Source organism: Phalacrocorax aristotelis, chromosome 10 (genome assembly GCF_949628215.1).
Source record: "Phalacrocorax aristotelis chromosome 10, bGulAri2.1, whole genome shotgun sequence".
NCBI lineage: Eukaryota > Metazoa > Chordata > Aves > Suliformes > Phalacrocoracidae > Phalacrocorax > Phalacrocorax aristotelis.
In genome coordinates, this window is record NC_134285.1 from 19,786,840 (window position 1) to 19,806,203 (window position 19,364).

The 19,364-nt window shown below is 44.5% G+C and overlaps 1 protein-coding gene across 5 annotated transcripts in view; it reads right to left on the bottom strand.

Annotated features, from left to right (window-relative positions):
- Positions 1-11,782: 11,782 nt before the first annotated feature.
- The window catches only part of RPAP1 (RNA polymerase II associated protein 1), a 41,684-nt gene continuing 34,102 nt past the window's right edge, over positions 11,783-19,364 (bottom strand). For all 5 annotated transcript variants that reach the window (XM_075105595.1, XM_075105592.1, XM_075105593.1 and 2 more), the window contains 4 exons: positions 17,626-18,430; positions 15,386-15,562; positions 14,655-14,711; positions 11,783-13,871 (listed from right to left, as the gene is read on the bottom strand). In XM_075105595.1, the coding sequence (XP_074961696.1) occupies positions 13,725-13,871; positions 14,655-14,711; positions 15,386-15,562; positions 17,626-18,430 (1,186 nt within the window). In that variant the 3' untranslated portion in view covers positions 11,783-13,724. The remainder of the gene's footprint in view (positions 13,872-14,654; positions 14,712-15,385; positions 15,563-17,625; positions 18,431-19,364) is intronic.

The following is a 19,364-nucleotide window of genomic DNA, read 5'->3' on the forward strand; positions in this document are numbered from 1 at the left end:
AGAACCCCAAGTGTTCGGGATTCTTTCTTTCTGCATTTCTGCCAGCCAGTCAGTTAGCACCGTGTTTTCCCCGAGGTATATACATGCCACAGGTACAGCAGTGACTGCCGCGGAAAAGGGAATAATAAAAAATTCTTATTCTATAAACAGTGGGATGGAGGAAGCTTAGTTTCCTATGCATTATCTCCTGCTACTTTTCATCCACACCTCCTAAACCCAGCTTGGTAGTTTCAGGCTCCTGTGTCTTTCCCTGTTTCACAGGGTGGCACGCCGCAAGGGTGGGATGCTCTGCAGCCAGTCTGGACCCACAGAGAGCTGAATGGCCTGCCAGTAAGTGCGCGTTAACTGTCCAGCTGGCTCCTACCAGACTGAGTAGATACGGGCAGAAATATCCGAGCTCTCCTCTCAGCAGAGGCGCTAACAGATGCCTGCTTCTCTCCTACTCAGCCTCCAGTTCCCATGACACAGAGGGACTTGATATATTTGCTTTCCATTCTGTTACCTTGGTTTCAAATTGACCTGTGGGTTCAAACGTTGTTAGATAAGGTCTGAAGGGTAGCAGGATTCCCCAGACCTCATTCCTGAAGGAACAGCCTAAAAACATATTTGTGTCGGTCTGCACGTATGTGCGCTTGCAGCAGCAGTCACGTGGGAGTTGGTGATGGTGGCAGATGCACCTCGCCAGGATCCTAAAGGCTCAGCAAGAGCGGTCCCTGCAGCCAAGCTCTGTGCAAGGTCAGGGACTAGAGTTTGAAATTGCATTGGATAAACAATATATTTTAAAAGGTGAAAGTTTGATGAGCTGAGGAGGTATCAAAAGACCTTATTTGGGCTTCCCAGCCTAACAGTCACTGGTAAGTCCAAAAGCTCTGAAGGCTGAACCTCAACAAAAGCAGTAAGGGGGACTTGGTCATGGTAACAGGAGAGGAAAATAGGGAAAGACTTCCATAGTAATTACTCCCTCTCTGTCACTTACCTCCAGTGAGACCTCGGGCAACTACCTTAGCAGTCTGTGCTGTATTTTCCCATCTATCAAACAGGAGAGAGAGAAACAGACCATTTCAAGCAGGCATCAAGATGCTTTGTGCATTAGTGTTTATAGACTGCTTTGAGATACACTGATGGGCAGAAAAAAAAACAAAAATGAGGGGTGGTGTGGGGAGAGCAGATTGAGGATCAAATTTTGAGGCATCAACTTCAAAGGTGTTCCTCAGGGTTGGATTCTAGGGCCAGTTCTGTTTGATATAATTATCAACACTCTGGATGCAGGAGCTGAATGTACCATTAGTAAATTTGCTGATGATACCAAACTGGGAGGTGATGTTGACTCTTCAGGGACAAGAGGACTTGCAGAGGGATCTAGATAGATTGGAGCATTGGGCAATGATTAATGGGATGAAATTTAGAAGTCAAAATGCCAGATTCTGCAGCTAGGATGGAGTAACACTGGGCACAAGTATAAATTGGGAGAGGTGTGTCTGGAGAGCAGCCCTGCAGAAAGGGGTCAGGGGGTGCTGGTCAACAGCAGGCTCAACAGGAGCCAGCGTTGTGCCCTGGCAGCCAAGAGGTCAAACTGCATCCTGGGGGGCATCAAGCACAGCATCACCAGCCAGTCAAGAGAGGTGATTATCCTGCTGTGTTCAGCATTGGTGTGGCCTCACCTGGAGCACTGTGTGCAGTTCTGGGCCCCACAATTTAAGGAGGATGTGAAGGTACTTGAATGTGTCCGGAGGAGGGCAACAAAGGTGGTGAAAGGGCTGGAAGGACTGTCCTGTGAGGAGCGGCTGGGGACTCTGCGTTTGTCTAGTTTGGAGAAAAGGAGCCCGAGGGCAACCTCATCGCTCTCTGCAGCTTCCTGAGGAGGGGACGTGGAGAGGCAGGCGCTGATCTCTTCTCCCCGGTATCCAGCGACAGGACACGTGGGAACGGTGCAAAGCTGCGCCGGGGGAGGTTTAGACTGGACATGAGGAAGCATTTCGTTACCGAGAGGGTGGTCAAACCCTGGAACAGGCTTCCCAGAAAAATGGTGGACACCCCCAGCCTGTCAGTGGTTAAGAGGCATTTGGACAATGCCCTTAATGACATGCTTTAACTTGGCCAGCCCTGAAGTGGTCGGGCAGTTGGGCTAGATGATCATTGCAGGTCCCTTCCAGCTGAAATAGCCTAGTCTATTCTACTCTAAACAGCAGAGTGCGCAGATGACAACAAAAGCATGAAGCAAGCCCTTCAAGTTTGCTGTGCCAGCTCACAGCTCTGGGGCAAGAAGTTTCTTCTAGGCGAGTAGGCCTTGCAGACTTACCTTCCGCAGATGATTCACAAACTCTGATTGATGTACAACATCACCAGTGATATTTTCATTTTCTGTACTTGGCTTCCTTCTCCGCCCGCCTCTTTGTAAAGGACTGATTTGCTCCCACATTTCACTGCATCCCTTTCACTGCTGGTGCCATCCAAGTCCCTCAAAAAAGGCTGTTGCATTTGACCTTCAGAGTCCATGAGTCAAACAGTATTTTGTGACCAACTCAGTCTGCCATTCATGGGCACATCAGTGATGAGATTACCCAGACTGCCAGTCAACCAAACAGTTTCCAAATCAAATCAAAGGTAATAATATATCGGTGACTTGAGAGAGAAAAGCCTTTTGCCTCTGAACAAATTTATTTCTCTCTGAAATTAAGACTTTCTAACTTCAATTTTACCCCCTCTGCTGCTGCTGAAATGAAGCCGCTAAAAGCACAGATGATGTGCAGCAACGTCCTCTTTGGGCTAAACAAAACTTCATAATAAACAGATGGAAAGACTTGGCATAACTCATTCCTTGGCACCCTGAAATAGGAGAGCATTTTACCTTTGTCCATTTTCTCCCATCTGAGATGACATCTAGCTCAGTCAGGGAGATCTTACCGCAGAGACACATTTCCTTGCTGCAGGCCAAACAGGCTCGGGACAGGAACCACATGAATGCACACTTTTGTGCTGTCAACCAACACTACAGCGAGGGTGCTTTTGTCGGCAACATGGAAATCATATGGCTACATATGAACATGCATATAAGAGGGCGGAAATCAGATGGCCACACCGTGTAAATAATGAAGTTGTGAGCTGGGTCTACCTCTACTATAAAGAAAAACACTTGCTAAGTTATATATAATCTGGTAAGAATAGTTAGGAGGGAGAGGTCCTCTAATTTCCTAGCACGTGCCTTTTCAGAGTGGTGCTAGGGTACCAGAAAGGTTTTGATAATAAGATTCCTAGGGGCTTTTTAATGTGTGCACACACGCACAGACAAAACACAGTTAACTGTGATATGCTTCAAGCAGGACTGGCACGGTATAGGCACCGGCTGCAGTAATGCATTTGCTATGGCTGCAGTTTCACAGGAAGAGGCAACAAGGTGCCTTCCAGAGAGGTGGCTGTGTAGCCAGAAAGATGAGCTCACCTTTCTGAGAGGAAAAAAAACATTGGGAACTAGATGCCCTCCTGAACAACCCAGGAATTGATTTATTTTCAGGCCTAGATCAGTAAGCAGTTCTGAGCACAGCAGCAAATGGCAGACATACAAACCAGAAAATAGTCTTCACAGTCTCGCTTTGGCCTGCCATGAAAAGAGAAAAACAAATCAAAAAGATACATCAGAACAAAAACTTGTTAGAAACCTCCTCAGGCAAGGAATACAGCAAGGACTAAAAGCTTTGATGGCATTTAGGCTCCTAGCTACACAAATCTCTTCTAAAATAAAGCAGTCTCTAGAATAGATAGTCAGATCAGACAATGATAGATCAGTAGTTATAAGTTCATGATCTTTCAGACGAGACATAAAAACCAGGTCCTGACCTTGTGCAATCATTAAAGATCTCATAACGCTTTTTTGCAAAGAGAGGGTTGTTAATCCCACTGGTCTGGAAACAATCCAATTTAGGTAACTACCTAAATCAATCTTACAGATTCATCTAAATTCAGTACTCTCCTCTGTTCTCTAGGCTAAAATAGCATGTGCCGTTTCTGTGTACTGTAATACATGACTAAGAAAGTCCTCCCTCTCTCAGCATGAGGTGAGGCAATCTTTGTATATACACTCACTCCCACACCTACAAGCGGGTTATGAACCTTAACGTTTGCCAAGGATCTTGGAGATGCATAGTACAACGGATAAGAAATTTATTACGGTGTTCAACGTGGTTCGACTTTCTTAAAACCCTTTCCACACTAGAACAGTTAGAAATCAGAGCTTCCTAAATTTCGAGTGCTAACAGATAAACTACAAATGCAGGAGAGGAGGATGCTTATGCCTTTGCCACTGAATAAGCCTACTGGACGATATTCAAAGAGAGACAGGGACAAGACCGGGACAGCTTGATATTGCCTGAATTATGGCCACTGAATACATTGATGGTCAGCAGATGAAGCTATAAGTGGTCCAAACCAGTAAGTTTTCAGAACATAAGGACTCTTTCAGAACATAATGCTCTTTGGTAGGCATTAGAGGAAAACACAGGTTCAGCCTAAGCACAGCTTCCAGCTTCCACCCAGAATAACTCATAAGCATGTCTCATTTTCAGAACTTCTTCACAAATATCATCACCAGGGATCCCAAAACCCCTTGGGGTTCATTCGGTACGGAAATCCATAGGAGTGGATGAGAGAGCACACAAACCCAAACAACAGAAGCATCAACTGTGCTATTCAGTAAGGAGTTAGTCTCCCAACGTAGTCAGTAATTATCTCTTAGAGGAAAAAAAGCAGCAATAAAATCCTGAAGGCACACACAGCTTGAGCTACAGAAGACATGGAATGTGGATGCAGTAAAATAGTGTGGAATTTTTACTGTAATAAAAATGTAAGACGACAATCACATCTGTCACCAGAAAGATTAAGCTTTGAGAGATACAGTGTCTTAACACGAGCATGCCTGCACACACGTGAAAGAACGCCTGGGTCAGGATGTGCCTCTGGCTGGTAACAGCGAAGGCTGATTTTGAGCCGAGCTCTCCGTTCATAACTATCTGTCAAGGCAAGTATGTTATTATTTAGCAGCTAGATGAAAAGGAGAGTTTGTTATCAAAGCAGCACTCAATTATGGTTACTTAGAGCACTTATATCTCATGATCCTTTGGCATTACTAAACAGAGGCCATGATTCCATTCCCATTAAAATCTAAGAATAGAGTTGCTGGAGAAAAGACCAAGGCTAATCTGCAGATGATTTCACAGATGTTCTCACCTGCACCTTCCCAAAGCAGAATATCCAAGTTTTCTTCACCAGGAAAGCCATCTTCCTGGTCTTCACTATCTATTTACCTCAACAGCCTCACCGCCTAACCAAAAGCCAAACACAAAACCAGGATCCAGTACCAAGTAATTTCTCACGGTGAGGATTGCTTCTTTGATGAGCATGCGGAATAAGAGCACATAACAGGGTGGGTTTGGTTTTTTTTTTTTCCTTTGGTGTTGGGTTTTTTTTAATGCATGCAACTTCCTTGTAATACATTGTGCGCTGAAGTCAAGAGAGCACAACCCCAGTAGGACTCTTTCATGCTCACTCTTTCCTGCTCCTCTCACACTGGGAACAAAGCTGGCAAGACAAAAATGCACCAGTGAAGTTTAGCTTACAGTATGCAGTACGGAGACTGTAGGAGCATTTTCCAGTTACTGATTTAGTACAATTTGTTGGAACAATATGCGGTTACCAAAAAAGCAGCCTGCAGGAACTAAACCATTAACTACATTTATCACACCCTAAGAACCTTGCTCCTATAACAATTAATTCTTCATAAGAAGTCTGTTGAGGAGGAACCAGAAAGCAAGAATGCATCTTTGGGCACAATTTTGACACCGTCACATTTAAGTTCACCCTAGCATGAGAGCAAAGTGGAAACATCAGAAAATTGGGAATACCTGTCACATCAGAAATTAGGGCTCCCACATCATGAGGGATTACCCTAACGTCATGCTATTGGTCTTTCTGGGATGCATATTTTCTCTCTAGTTTAGACCAGAAACTGCATTCTGGAAAGTGTTCCTGGCAAGGGTCTAGTATGACCATAAAATTACATTTTCTGTTAAACAAAGGCCAAGAATTCCATGCTAGCTATAACCTTATTGCTTCTTTCTTCCACCTGCAGCTAGCTATAGGAACGGCCGAAATAAATAGCTACAGAGAGCACTGAGCAAAGTTTGCCAGTTCAAAGGGAAAGTTAGATTGTAAAACAGAGAATAGCTTCTTAACCTTAAGAGTATCTTGACAGCAAAAGAGACTAGTACAAGGAGACAATCAATTTATTGTCCCTAAGACAAAACTGGTAATTACATACTAATTCTAGAGGAGGTCTGCAAAACGCACGTGGGCACACCTGCTAGCTTTTCCAGCAGTGCAATGCCGGGCCTTCATAGCACCAGTGCACACAGAGAAGGAAACTTTGACTCATGATGCACATTGACAGTCACCACTGACTACAAATACCCGAGTTCTGCATCCTATTTTTAACTTGCAAATTGTACTGTTAAAAAAAAAAAAGAGAAGACCCATCACCACGACCAAAATTTGAGCTTCAGAGATGGCTATAAAATATAAAATTTGCTGATAAGAGCTCATCGCAAAGCAGCGTGGTCAGCAAGGCCACGCTCTCTTCCATAAATATTTTAAGTGTTCACAAAACAGTACCAAAGAGACACACACCCCCCACAAAAAGTATACTTTATGTTCCCTTTCCTCCCACTCCTTTTCACAGCAGGCTGACAGGAGGAGAGCAATGGCAGCTCCCGCCCAAATAATTTCATTGATCCAAACCTGATCAATCTTACAGCAGACAGTACCAAGAAGAACAAAAATGAGCCACCATCTGTAGCATCTTCTGGGTGGCAGCACAACTAACACTTCGTGAGTGAGCTGATGTGTCAGAGATGAGATGCACGATGCTTTAGCAGAAACTTTTGTATCATTCTAAATTTATTTTTGATCATCTATATTGAACGAAATATTGATGCCAGGAGTAGCAAGTTACTTTTTTGTTAAGGATGCTAACAACGTACCTTCACAGTTGCACAGCACACTTGCGTGGCCATCATTGTACCGTTGCAGCGTGACAGAAACCAACCTCCCTCCAAAAATGCAATTCACTACCTACAACACCACACCTGAAGCTAATTCAGAGCTTCTCGCGCTTCCTGCTGCTCTGAAGAGATCAAAGAGCCTCCCTGAACGTGCAGTCAGGGAAGCTGCTAACAAAAGCCCACACATAGCGAGAGAGCCTAGAATATAATTTTGGAGATGTGCTCATTGATTTTGTGAGGCAAAACCTTACCACGGTAGAAGTGATAATGGTGAGGAAAAGTCACTTGATGCACAAGCGCCAGTCTTCCTTTCAGCAGACAGATCCAATAGATTAATTGCTACAGGGTTGTCAAATATCTGGCAGACCAGACCCAAATGGCATGGCGTGCTTATACCACCTACGCAGCAGGCAATCTGAGTCTTAAAAGTAAAGTTACAGCCTTCTTTGCTGTAAAGTTTCCAAATGAGCATTTCGCACACGTTATTTATGGACATCTGTCCAGACCTTCAGATGAACACTCGAAGAGACGCGAGCTTCCACCTCAAACTCATCGCACCATCTCAGTTCTCCAGTTCAACTACTGAACTGCTCATTGCTTCTGCAAACAGCCAAAAGAGTGGCAAAAGCCAATAGTGAAGAACTAGAAGTTGCTATGATGGGGGAATATTAAAGGTAGAAAAGCAGAGGTGGGGAGGAAAGGAGAGCCTAGCAAAGGACAACAGGGACAGGGAAGAAAAGACATGAGGGCAGTAGTGGGGGAGGGTGTCACTGGAGAGAAAGGGGGAACCACAAACATCACCCCAGTATAAGGGACCCAGAAATAATGGCACCCAGAAGATGAGACACCCTCTGCACTCACCGGTTTGCTCAGTCCTTCCCTTTTCCTCTGCCCACAGCCTCAGACTGGTTGCTAGAGATGGGGAGCGAGGTTGTGCTGTGGCAGGACCTCCAGCACCTGCTTTCCCACTCCCCCAACACCTCAGCTATTGCCAGCATTGGCAATATTCCTCCCACCTCTACACCAAGCGGCCAGACGAGCCTGGAGCCTGCCACAGCCCCTCAGTGCACCCCAGGGCCCCACAAACCACCCCAAAATGAGGCCTCACCGAGGACAAGACAAGCACAAAGCTGAGGACTCAGGCAACCCTCCCTCCGTCCTCAGGGGATGTGTGAGGCGACCATCAGTGTAGTCCCAAAAACACAGCACTTGCCTCAGCCAGGCAAAAGCCTCAACCCAACGAGAACGCATCAGTCCTTGCCTCAGCACACAAAACACATAGTTTAATGCTGCCAACCTAGTCCGTGGCCTTGACGTCCCCTAGTAGCTGCCCAGCGCTGCAGAAAAGCAGATAAAATGGGTGAAACAGTATTTTCCTCCTGTTGCTGCTGCTGCTGCTGCTGGCCCCTCCACAAGCTCTCTGAGGGCTGGTGCTGGGCCCAGGTGTTCCCCATTACCCACCCAACCCCACAGCTGCCACCCCTCAGGATGGGCTCCCAGCACCCACATCGATCCAGGAAACTTCCCTCCAGCCTCAGCAACCAACCAATGCACCGACCTCAGATTGTAGCATACACTGTCGCACATGTGGCCATGCTTTGACATCGGTATTTCTAGGTCACACAAGCACCCTTTTTGTTGTGGCCAGGACAAGACGCTGCTTCATAATAAACACGAACATCAGTGGTCTGGTTTGTCATCCATGTTAGATTGGGGCAGGTAGATGTAGGGGGTAGGTGCCCCTGGCCTTCCACATATACCTTAGACTTTGTTGTGATGTCCATATACAGTACTTTCTGGAAACATCCATCGCCCTGACCAGACTTATGAACTGGTTGCTCAACAGGCACAGGGTACTGCAAAAAAGTTGCCGAGGATATTGCTCTGGTGTCTGGAGCCACAGGTGTCTGCCAGTATCTGCTAGCTATGCCCCAGCAGAAAATAGAGAACTGGACCCAAAGACAGGCCAGGTGCCGCTGTCTAACACATCCTTTGTTAGTAACCTACACACAGCTACTGCTCAGGGTCAGGGATGGCTGGAGGCTCACCGCGACACGGCTGGTGCAGCGTCCCGTCCTTTTGCACGCTGTGACTTCAGCCAGGTTGAACTGGAGCTTTTTATTGCTCTTCTTTGGGCTGGGGCTGGCCAGAAACCCACATATAGCATTTTTTGCAACAGCTGTTTTGAGAATCAGAATTACCACAGAAAAAGGGAGGGAGGGGAGCACACAGCAGCTGTTTCACCCCTGCATACAAACACCACTCATCATGCAAAAGAACAGTGGTTCTGAGGTCATGTCTTCATCAGAGCACCGTCTCCATCCAAAGTGGGGGGGGGGAAGCCAGTTTTTAAGAAGTAGGGCAAAGGCCAGTAAATTACCATGAAGTTATTTATACAAGGGATACCAGAGGGCCAGCTCTGTGAATGGAGAGCTTATAGGAGCTTCTGTAAGTTGAAACAAACATCTTTTCGGCCCAAATTTGATTAGCAGCTGGAGGCAGCACTACTTCATTGATACAAAATTTCCAAGAACTTTGTAGCTCTAGGAAGGAGCCATGGCAAGGATTAATGCTTTTCTGCTCTACTTCCTGACACCAAACGGAAACATATTTGCCTGACCCATGGTATATTTATATACCCACATCTTATGGCTTGTTCTATCTGTCCATGACTTCATCAGCAAAAGGTGTTTAGGGTTTGCCCAATATTAAGTGGCCAGACAGAATAAATTAGTCTAGAAATGGATTATTAAATTCAACTGTCAAACTGAAATAGTCAATACAGTGGAATGCAAGTGCTTAAATCATATGCTTCATGTGTGCTTTACTGTTAAAAAGTTCCCATACAGAGGGGTTTCAGCCCTACTTGGATTACTTCCTTGCCTAAGTCTCTAATTTCTTCTGCCAGGCTTTGTCTTGCCCCAATGTGTAGTACAGCCAGCAACTGGGTTGCCTACATCTTGGGCAGCTGCCACTGCTCCGTGGGCCAAGTCACCAGATAGCGATCCTAGGAATACAAATCACGCACACGGTCAAAGGATCACAAATCAACTTCATTTCTTCTAGGTAGAAAAGGACATGCTTCCAAGCTCATGGGAAGACTCTCTCCCCTTTCAAAATGCAAAGAAAGATTCAGTAGACTGCAGAAAACTGCTGGGATTAAAGTTACGGGATGCAAAACTGTGACAGTCCCACCATCTTACCCGCCAACTCAACAGCAATATTAGTAGGATTATCTTCAACTCATCTCCAGTCCAATCGAGCACTTGTTTTTAAAACCACATTGTTGCCTCCTTCCAGCACAGCCCCTGCTGGATTTCTCCCAGTACAGATTCCCACTGTTCCTACATGGGATAGCATCAGTAACTTGGACGAAACCAAGCATTTTCTAGCCACAAAGGACCAAAAGATAGGGCTTGTTTTGTTTTGGGTTTGGGTTGTTTGTTTTGTGTTTTGGTTTTTTCCCTCTCTCTCTGAGAATTAAAGACAGCATCTGTGGGATTTTTTTATTTGGTTGGCGGTGGCATTTTTGCCTTCTGATCAGAGTTATCAGACAACATAAACTGTTCTGAGTTAGAGCCATTTCAACCCCAGCAATCTATCTGTGGGTCTCATTTCAGCAGAATCGTTTTCTTCTCAAAGAAATATTAAGCTTTTGATAAGGAGTTAAGAAGTCACATCAATTTGTGGGACAGTTTTCATTTTCTTCAACTCCTCACTTACTCTGATCAGGATTAAACCGAATTAACAGAACTGGCACACTTCAGTCCTCCTTCAGACTGCATTCCGTTTAAGGTTTTAAAATTCCATTTACTCTACTAGGATTTTTCCAAAATGCTCCTGCTGGCAAAGCACTACATGATTCTTAGCAACCAATCACATCAAAAATTATTTAATTCTCCACACTTTCTCCAAAAGCGTATGCAAAAATAAAAAAAATGCACAAAGTTCAAACCAGCTTTAAGGGTTGGTTGCTTTTTGGTTTGGGGGTTTTTAAGTCCCAATTGCACTGAAGCCTAGAAAGTTTGCATTTAAACTAGATAAAGCAATGCCCTCTAGTGTTCTACAGAGAAATCTGGTACAAGGCTGCTCAAGGCCTAAAAAAATTCAAGCTCAGCATTGCTGTACCATCTCAAGTGACAGCCAAAGTTTTGAAAGGTCACAGCTCACACGCAGCATCCTTAGAACGTTCCGGACACAAGTGTGGCCTGCAGAAGTGTTTGGGATCCTTCCCCTTCCTTTTCCACATTGCTGATCCTTGCATCAGAATTTCATGTCAAAAGATGTAGGTATTTTCTGGGCATACGCTGATGGCTTGAGAAACATCTGGAAACAAGAGAGGCTTTTGATAATCAGGCAGAAGCCTGATCCTTTACATCCCAGAGTTCACAAAATAAATGAAATCCACCTCCTCTCTCATCACCTACAGATACCATCCCTAGACAGTTTTTTACAGTCTTCCCACCTGGGGCATGTGACAAGTCCAATAATACCCAACCTGCACCTTCCCCAAGTAAACGCAGGGTACCAAATGCTGTGTGAATGACCCACCACACAAGAAGGATGATGCCTTTGGCTTGAAGAGCTCTCTCACAGAGCTCAAGCTTAGTGGATTTTCTCACAGCAGTAGCATTTCCATGGTATTTATAAATCACAAACAGAACTATACAAACTCAGAAAAGATTTAAATAAAGGAGAACATTCTCATAGTTTAAAAAAAAAAAAACCAAACCTGCAGAGCTATCAAAGTATTTACTTACACCCTGTACACATTACAAAATTCAACTTTGCATTGCACAAAGGGCTGGAAGAGTTTTTATAACTGGAGGTCTGAAAAGCAAAAGGCAAAGTCCCTGATGAAGGCTGCTCTTAAATGGGTAGCTATGAGTCCTTAAATTTTACTCTTCGTTGCTCTTTAAAGACAACTGCTGGACTCTCACCGTCTAGACAGAAGAGAAACTTGGATGCATTTGATTAAACTTTTAATCACATCAAGTACTTTTAAAATCATTAACAACAAAACCCTCCATGTTGACCACTGTGCTTTTGTTATTTTATGTGCCATTGATCTGCAGCAGAGCTAAACCACAGATGAAAAGCTGCAATAGAAGAAAAAAGGGAAAAAAAAAAGAAATTAAAATGAAACATCAGTTCCACCCATGTCCTATCTGAAATAAGGGGGGGAAAAGATGGAATGATATATTTTCTGGCAACCTAAGGGGGACCGATACAGTTAGAAAACTGCCAATGCAAAGACAGCACCACAGCCATAAAGTTGCTAGCTGGAATTTCTTTCTCATCTGGAACAATTTCAACAATTACAAGCTGGCCTATTAACAGCATTTCATGCTCTTATCAGGACATTCACTGAAGCAAGATTAGTATAGGCGTGGTTTCTTTGAAGGGAAACTAGCTTGGCCTGTTTCATAGGTAAAGAGAGAAGCTTAGGTCTTCAGGCTAGGCATCACCCTGCACCTTCCAGAGGAATTTATTCCTAAAAACAAAAGTAATACTTCTATGAACAAAACCTGTTGAAGTTAAGTTCTCCAAACAAAAGCCTGCCAGAGTGACTGTAGTTCTGCAGAACTTATTGGATATAAACAAAACATCTAGTGACATCACACCTAGTATAAATTCTGGACTTGACCTGGCACTTGCGATGAGCCTTTTAGAGCACCGTATTTGTAGCCCTTGTGTCTGAGGCTGTAATACAGAATTTGGATGTAGAAGTGGGATCAAATTAGGAATTTTAAGATTAGGTTTAAGCTTAGAAACTCAACTTTAAAATTTAAGTTACATTCCCCTCTTCTCAGAGGGCAAGCAATACATATTCTAGTTAAACAAGCAGATACTTGGGGTTTTTTTCCTCTAATGGGGAGCAGTTACTGCCAAGCATCCCACCCTGCAAATAAATTATTTTTGATCTTGTTATACATGTAACCAAATTAAGGGAGAAAAGAAAGCAGTTTAGAGACTATCCAAAAGACAGCAAAGGCAGGATATCCAGTGTTTGTACCACTGCACTGGGAAATATTATTTCTTAGTTATTATTATTACAATCCGTCTGTGTGACTCATTGTGTGGACAGAATACTAACCTGGAGAAACAGCTCCTATATCTATTTTTAAAAAAACAAACAAACAAACAAAATTAAAAACCACCCACAAAACTCTCAGGATCAGCTTCTTCCCTGCTGTATTGTCACTTTGTTTGAGGGCGATAGTATGGGGAAAGGACCATTCAAAACTCAGGGAACAAAAAAAGCAAGGAAAAGATCTGGGGAAGACAGACATCACCTCAAGAACCCACAAACTCCAGCCTGAATGAATGAAATAGCTTTTCCACTTCCTTCAGTTTATTCAACAGTCCAGTGCCTCTCAGACACTTCCTCACCTTCTCTGGAGAGAAGCAGAACAACCTGAAAGAGAATGGAGGAAAATGCTCCAGCGTTCATCATGGAGAGGCCACACACACACACTGCCATATCTTGAGATGCGTATCATTCTGCAGGGCTGCGAGCATTCTACTACTGCTTCACTTTGCGAAGGTGCCAAGAGTGTCCAGGTAAGACACTGGAACTGTCTGAAGTGCACATAGTTTCGTCAGTGAAGCATAAACCAAGCTCTTCCATTCCTCCCCTTGGCCGTCTTCTTGCGCGAGTGTTTTGCTATGAGACTAGCAATGTGCATTCTCCTTATATTCTTTCTGTGTCACCATCTGCAAGTACTTCAGTCGCACGGGAGGGAGCTGCTCATAAAGATCAAATCCCAAAGGGCTCTCTGCATTCAGCAGTCTGTAGTAGAGTAGGTGCTTTTTCAAGGTCTGAAGAATGAAACAGCAGCCATTTAGCATGTCAAACAGAATCTAATCTTTTCCATCCTGTTTCCAACACCACATAGCAACCTGCCAGATAGTACAATTCCATCATGCCCAACGTATTTAATTGTATCATCTTTAACGGAAGAACTATAAAAGCAGAGTTTCTTCCAAGAAAAATAGCTTTTGATTTGCATGAGATTTCCCCTTCTGAACACAACTCCACTGTCTCTTCAACAAGCCCTCACAATGACTTCTTGCCAGAAGCCCAAATGGGGTTTCAAGTGGAATCTAAGAATCTACCCTAGAAACTAAACATAAAGGGCCAAATGACCCAGCTCTGTCACAAAAGTGATAGACGTTGGCAAGCTCCCTGAGAAAAAAAAATAAGAAACCTTGCGTCTGTTTTGTTCTTTTAGGGGGAAGCATCCAACCAAGAGTTAAGGGATATCTTAAGGGAGGGTCTGGCCACCTATTCAGAGTTGTCCTAGAATCATCTCTCGAGGACCTCTCGCTATCCAGATATAAAGCAGCTTGGGCAAGAGGCACGGAAGTACGGTATAGGAGATTCATCTAGGCTCCAATGGGCTCAGTGCTTTGAGTTCAGTTACTATAAGAACTGGATAACACTATTTATAGCCATCACAGGTCAAAACCCTGCTGCTAATCTCCTCTCATTCTCAAATTAGCAAGGTAGTTCAACACACATTTCAAAAGCCAAATCTGTAAGAGTACCCTGTCTGAAAAACTTAAGTCCCAGTGGCACAGACTGAACCTTACAGATCCTACCTCATCCACCAACAGCCATGTCTTCCGCAGCATGCTTTTCCTAGCAGCATCAGACTCCTGGGAACAAAACACATACTTTGCTTAATATGGCACAGTGCTACCTTTGCCCACGGGTCTACAGCACTCCAGAAGGATGCTTTGTTCCTTATGATGATGCTCCAAAGAACAGCTTGGTCCATCAGAAAGGGCTTGAGAGAGGGCTATTGCTTGGATCCTGCCTCTTTCCTCCTTTGCCTGACCTGAAACTCAGCTGACTTCTCAACTTTCAGGTAGAATTGTAGATCAGAGGTGAAGTGTTAGCACAAGTAACCATTGCTAGAGGTCCCATGGCCATGGGAAGGTTTCTGCTTGGTTATTCAAGCAAGGTGAAAGGAAAGAGACTGGCCCAGGCAGAGACTAAATCTATTACAAGCTCTCTCTGCCTGATTAGCTCCCTCACCCTCTTTGCTTCATTCTTCCCCCCATACCATAGCCCACATAGTTGCTGACTTCAAAAGTTTATGTAGGATTTGCCATTAATGCAAGTGCTTTAGGGTATAATGAACAAGAGCTGCTGTCCATGTCTCATATGTGGATTCTCAAGCAGCTGCCCAATCCTCACAACATTTGCTTACAGTCTTTGTTTTCAAGCCCAGGGTCAGTGACTCACCACAAGCCACGCTGGACCCTTGGAAAGAGCAGATACAAAACCCAAAGCTTCCAGCCCTGAGGCTCTGCTCTCCATTACCTACCTGTGTCGTGCTGTCTTGGGAGAAAATAAAGCTGTTCACGTGAGCCACAGCCACCACATAAAGAACGGGGCACCAGGTGTGGCGCAGTGCACCAGTGACCAGTGTTCGGAAGTAGAGTCGCAGGAGGTTCAGGTTATCCTCAGGAGGAAAAGTGTATCGCTGGAGGGGCACAGGAAACTGCAAACAAACCCACCCAGATGGAACATTACAATTTTGTCAGGGTCTAAGTAGCGAAGGGAAGTTCATGACTTCAGGTTGCCCTTCCCAGCTGTTTGTGCGTGCACTCCCATATAACACTGTGTACCTCGCTGGCACAACCCCCATTTGGAGCAGAGAGCCGTTACCGCCTACACTGAGTAACGTGACACATCTTTGACACAGGATCCTCAGGACCTCTTCAACTTTGTGGAGAGATGTTTTACTGGTTAAATGGCTGCAGTTGCTTTCTCGCACAGGTAAGAAGAGTGATTTCAAAGTGAGGAGACAGAATACTTTCAATGGCAGCACATCCTGCTAAGGTTCCAGAGAGGTTTACACTGACCTGTGCATTTAGCCAGAAGAGGAAAGCAGATGTATGTGCCAGAGTTAATGTTATTGTTAAGCAAAGTTTCCAATATTTTCCAACTTCACTGCCTAGCTTAAAAAAATAGGTTAGAAAAGCTTTTAGTAACAACTTGAGTTTGTCTGCTTTTCCCCTCTCCAGAAGCCCAATTCTTATTCTTCTCCATTTTGGCATAAGTTCTCTGGGGCTAAAATTAACTATTTCACTTTCAAGCATCTTCCTTGTACAGTTAAAGACAATAACTGATTTTACTCCATTCAAAAAGCAGTCTGCCTTCTAGGATATTCCTACTGCCCACTAGGGTATTTTTAACTCAAGACAAAAAGGGACAAAACCCAAACAAACACCACCACCTCAAGTGATCTTGCTCAAATTTTCCAACACATAGTTTGTTTTTAAGCAACATGGCAATGAAAATACTTTCAAAGTATTCTAATGGTACTGAGGGATCTAGTGTTAAGGGATCAAGACAAGGTAAAGCACATGATGTAGAATCAACGTTTTCATCTGGAATATGGTGTTCAGCTCTGTTCCCATATATATTTGTGGAACTGGAACAGAGGCAGGGAAGGGCTACTGGGAACATCAAGAGAACAGGGAGCTTATCATACGAAGCAGGCCAGAATATCTTGGCTTACTTGGCTTAAGAGACAAAGGCTCATCTGGCCATAATGATATGGAAAAATCAGCCACAGGGCTACTAGAAGCAGAACAAAAGTGCTCCAACCATGCAATGGAAAGCACTGATCTCACGTAAGCTGCTGGTTCACAGTGGTTTGGGAAACAAAAATTTTGAAAGGTTATCTTTGTATTGGCAAACTTAAGGCTTGATCAGGTATTGTCTGTCAACTGACACAGAACTTAAAGCCAGCTAAACTCTCTCTCTTGTACTCTGCTCATTCAAAAGAAATGCCATCCTGTGCTTGACAGATTAAATTTTTCACTGAGTTATCCAGCAAAGCACAACTCCAGTATAACTAAATGTGGAAACACGGTTGAGAGGAAAAATGACTGTTTGTCCATGCACTGGGAAAGGAAAAGGTTCTCATCAAGGTGAGAAAATACCTATTTATAGGTATTTATGATATTTATATCTAAAGGGTGGGCGTCAGGATGATGGGACTAGGCTCTTTTCAGTAGTGCCCAATGACAGGACAAGGGGCAATGGGCACAAGTTGGAACACAGGAAGTTCCAGCTAAATATGAGAAAAAGCTTCTTTACTGTGAGGGTGAGAGAGGAGTGGAACAGGCTGCCCAGGGAGGCTGTGGAGCCTCCTCTGGAAATATTCAAAACCCGGCTGGACCCAGTCCTGTGCCCCCTGTTCTGGGTGTGCCTGCTCAAGCAGGGGGGTTGGACAAGATGAGCTCCAGAGGTCCCTTCCAACCCCTGCCGTTCTGTGATTCTGTGAAAAGACTTACTTAAGGGAAAGGTAATGCTGGCAGAAGAACATGGGGTGCAGACAGCCCTTCATACATGCAGGCCATAAATTCGGAGGTTCTCAATCATTAGACCAAGCAGATTAGGTAGAGATAAGTGATTATTCTACTGGACAAGGAGGGCTGAGAAAGAAGGGGAAGTGCTGGAAGGATGCCCAAAGTCAATGTTGGAGAAACATAGGCAAGAGCCCAATAACCCAGAAGTATGCAGCAACGGGCAACTACCGTAAGCCAGGATTACCTGCTGGAGTGGCACTCCCAGTGCCCGCAGGATACTTGTGTGCTCCCCAAAAACAGAGAGACGCAGATCAACGCTGAAACGCTTCTGTAGAGGTAGAAGAACAAAGACTCCGAAGAGTGGATCTCCAAAGGAGACACCTTCAAACTGCTCCAGAAGACTAATATAGAGATCGTGGAAGGAAGCCAAACCAGGGAGCGGAGCATCCAAGTTCAGGGAGTCCAACGCCTTGGGTTGGCAATACACAGAGAGCAGGGCAGCTGTGTAGCGGTGAATCGGTGCTTCTAGAAAGAGGTCACTGCCTGTGAGGAAGACACACATCAGTCGTGCAAGTTTGGCAGCAGTAGGGATGCTCTGAAGGGTTTTAGCTCGCCAGGTTTCCAGCAACAAGACCCACTGCAGGTTCCAGGTCACAGTGTTGACGAGATCAAGTGGGAGAGAGTTCAACACAGTGCCGCGTGTCTCTGCATTAGTCACTTTGTTGTAGAGGCTGATAAGTGGAAAGAATGGCCAGTCTGAAGGCAGGATGGGCCCTTTGACCTCAGGAAGCAGCATTGACTGGATGAGGTAATTCTGTCCTTGGTAGGATGCTTGGGAACGCATAAGGGTAGGCTGCAAGTGGACAAAATGAGAAAGGTAGCAGGAGCGGATGAAAGGCAGATTCTGGTACGATTCTCTCAGCAGGGCACCACGAGTAGCCTTTGAAAAAGATGCTGCTGCAGAGCCAGGCTGTGCCAATTTCGCACCGGTACCCAGATGGAGGATATCAGAGAAGTCAGCTGCTTCTGGCCCTCCAGCTTTCCCTTCACTGTAAGATAAAGACAAACATCAGTTTAAGAAATAGAAACAAAATGAAAAAAAAAAAAAACACGACACAAACAGAACACCACAGAAATCAATCTCTACAATCTTCCTGGATCAGGAGAGTAGTATATGCACAGCACTCACAACACTTTCTACGGCATTCAGCTATGATAATATTGAATGCCGGTAAAGCATCAGTTATCTTGGTATTTACAAGGAATTCACAGAAATTTTGGAGTTAGCAACGCTAACGCCTTGCCATGAAAAACATCCACACAATGCCAGCAGTCTGATGTGGAGGCTGCAACCCCCTGTCCAGAGAGGCAGTCTACTTACCAACACAGCTGACAGGGTGCTGAGATGAAATACCACATATCATATAAGGCCTACATGAATCAGTAAGACAATTCTCAAAATAGCAGCGTCGCAGCTGGCAGTGGCAAGCTCAGGGGAACCATACAGACTAGCAGTTAGAAACTGGGGTAGGGCGGGGGATGTTTGTCAAAGCCTTGTACCATAATCTCAGACCAGTGACTGACCATGGTCTGAGATTACTTGCCAAGTTCTCACAAAATGATAGCTCTATAGGAGGTATTTGTAAAACAAACAAAAAACTCACAACAAAATGAAACCCAACAATAAAACAAAGAAAACCCAAAACACAAAAACAAAACACACAAACAAACCCTCCCACAAGCTTCCCTTCTTCCAGGAAAACTATAGTATCTCCTTGCAGCACCTTGGTCAAACCTCCTACAGGGATGCACCATGGCAAATTTCAAAGAGATTGTGATGAACAAGATAAAACGCTACCATTTTCTTGGCCAGACATGGGAAGCCTCACATTTGAGATGCTCACGATTTCTTCCAGTGCAAGGTGGAAGACATCACAGTTGTCAAATCAGCAAAAAATTGTGTAAGAACTCGCATAATAAAGG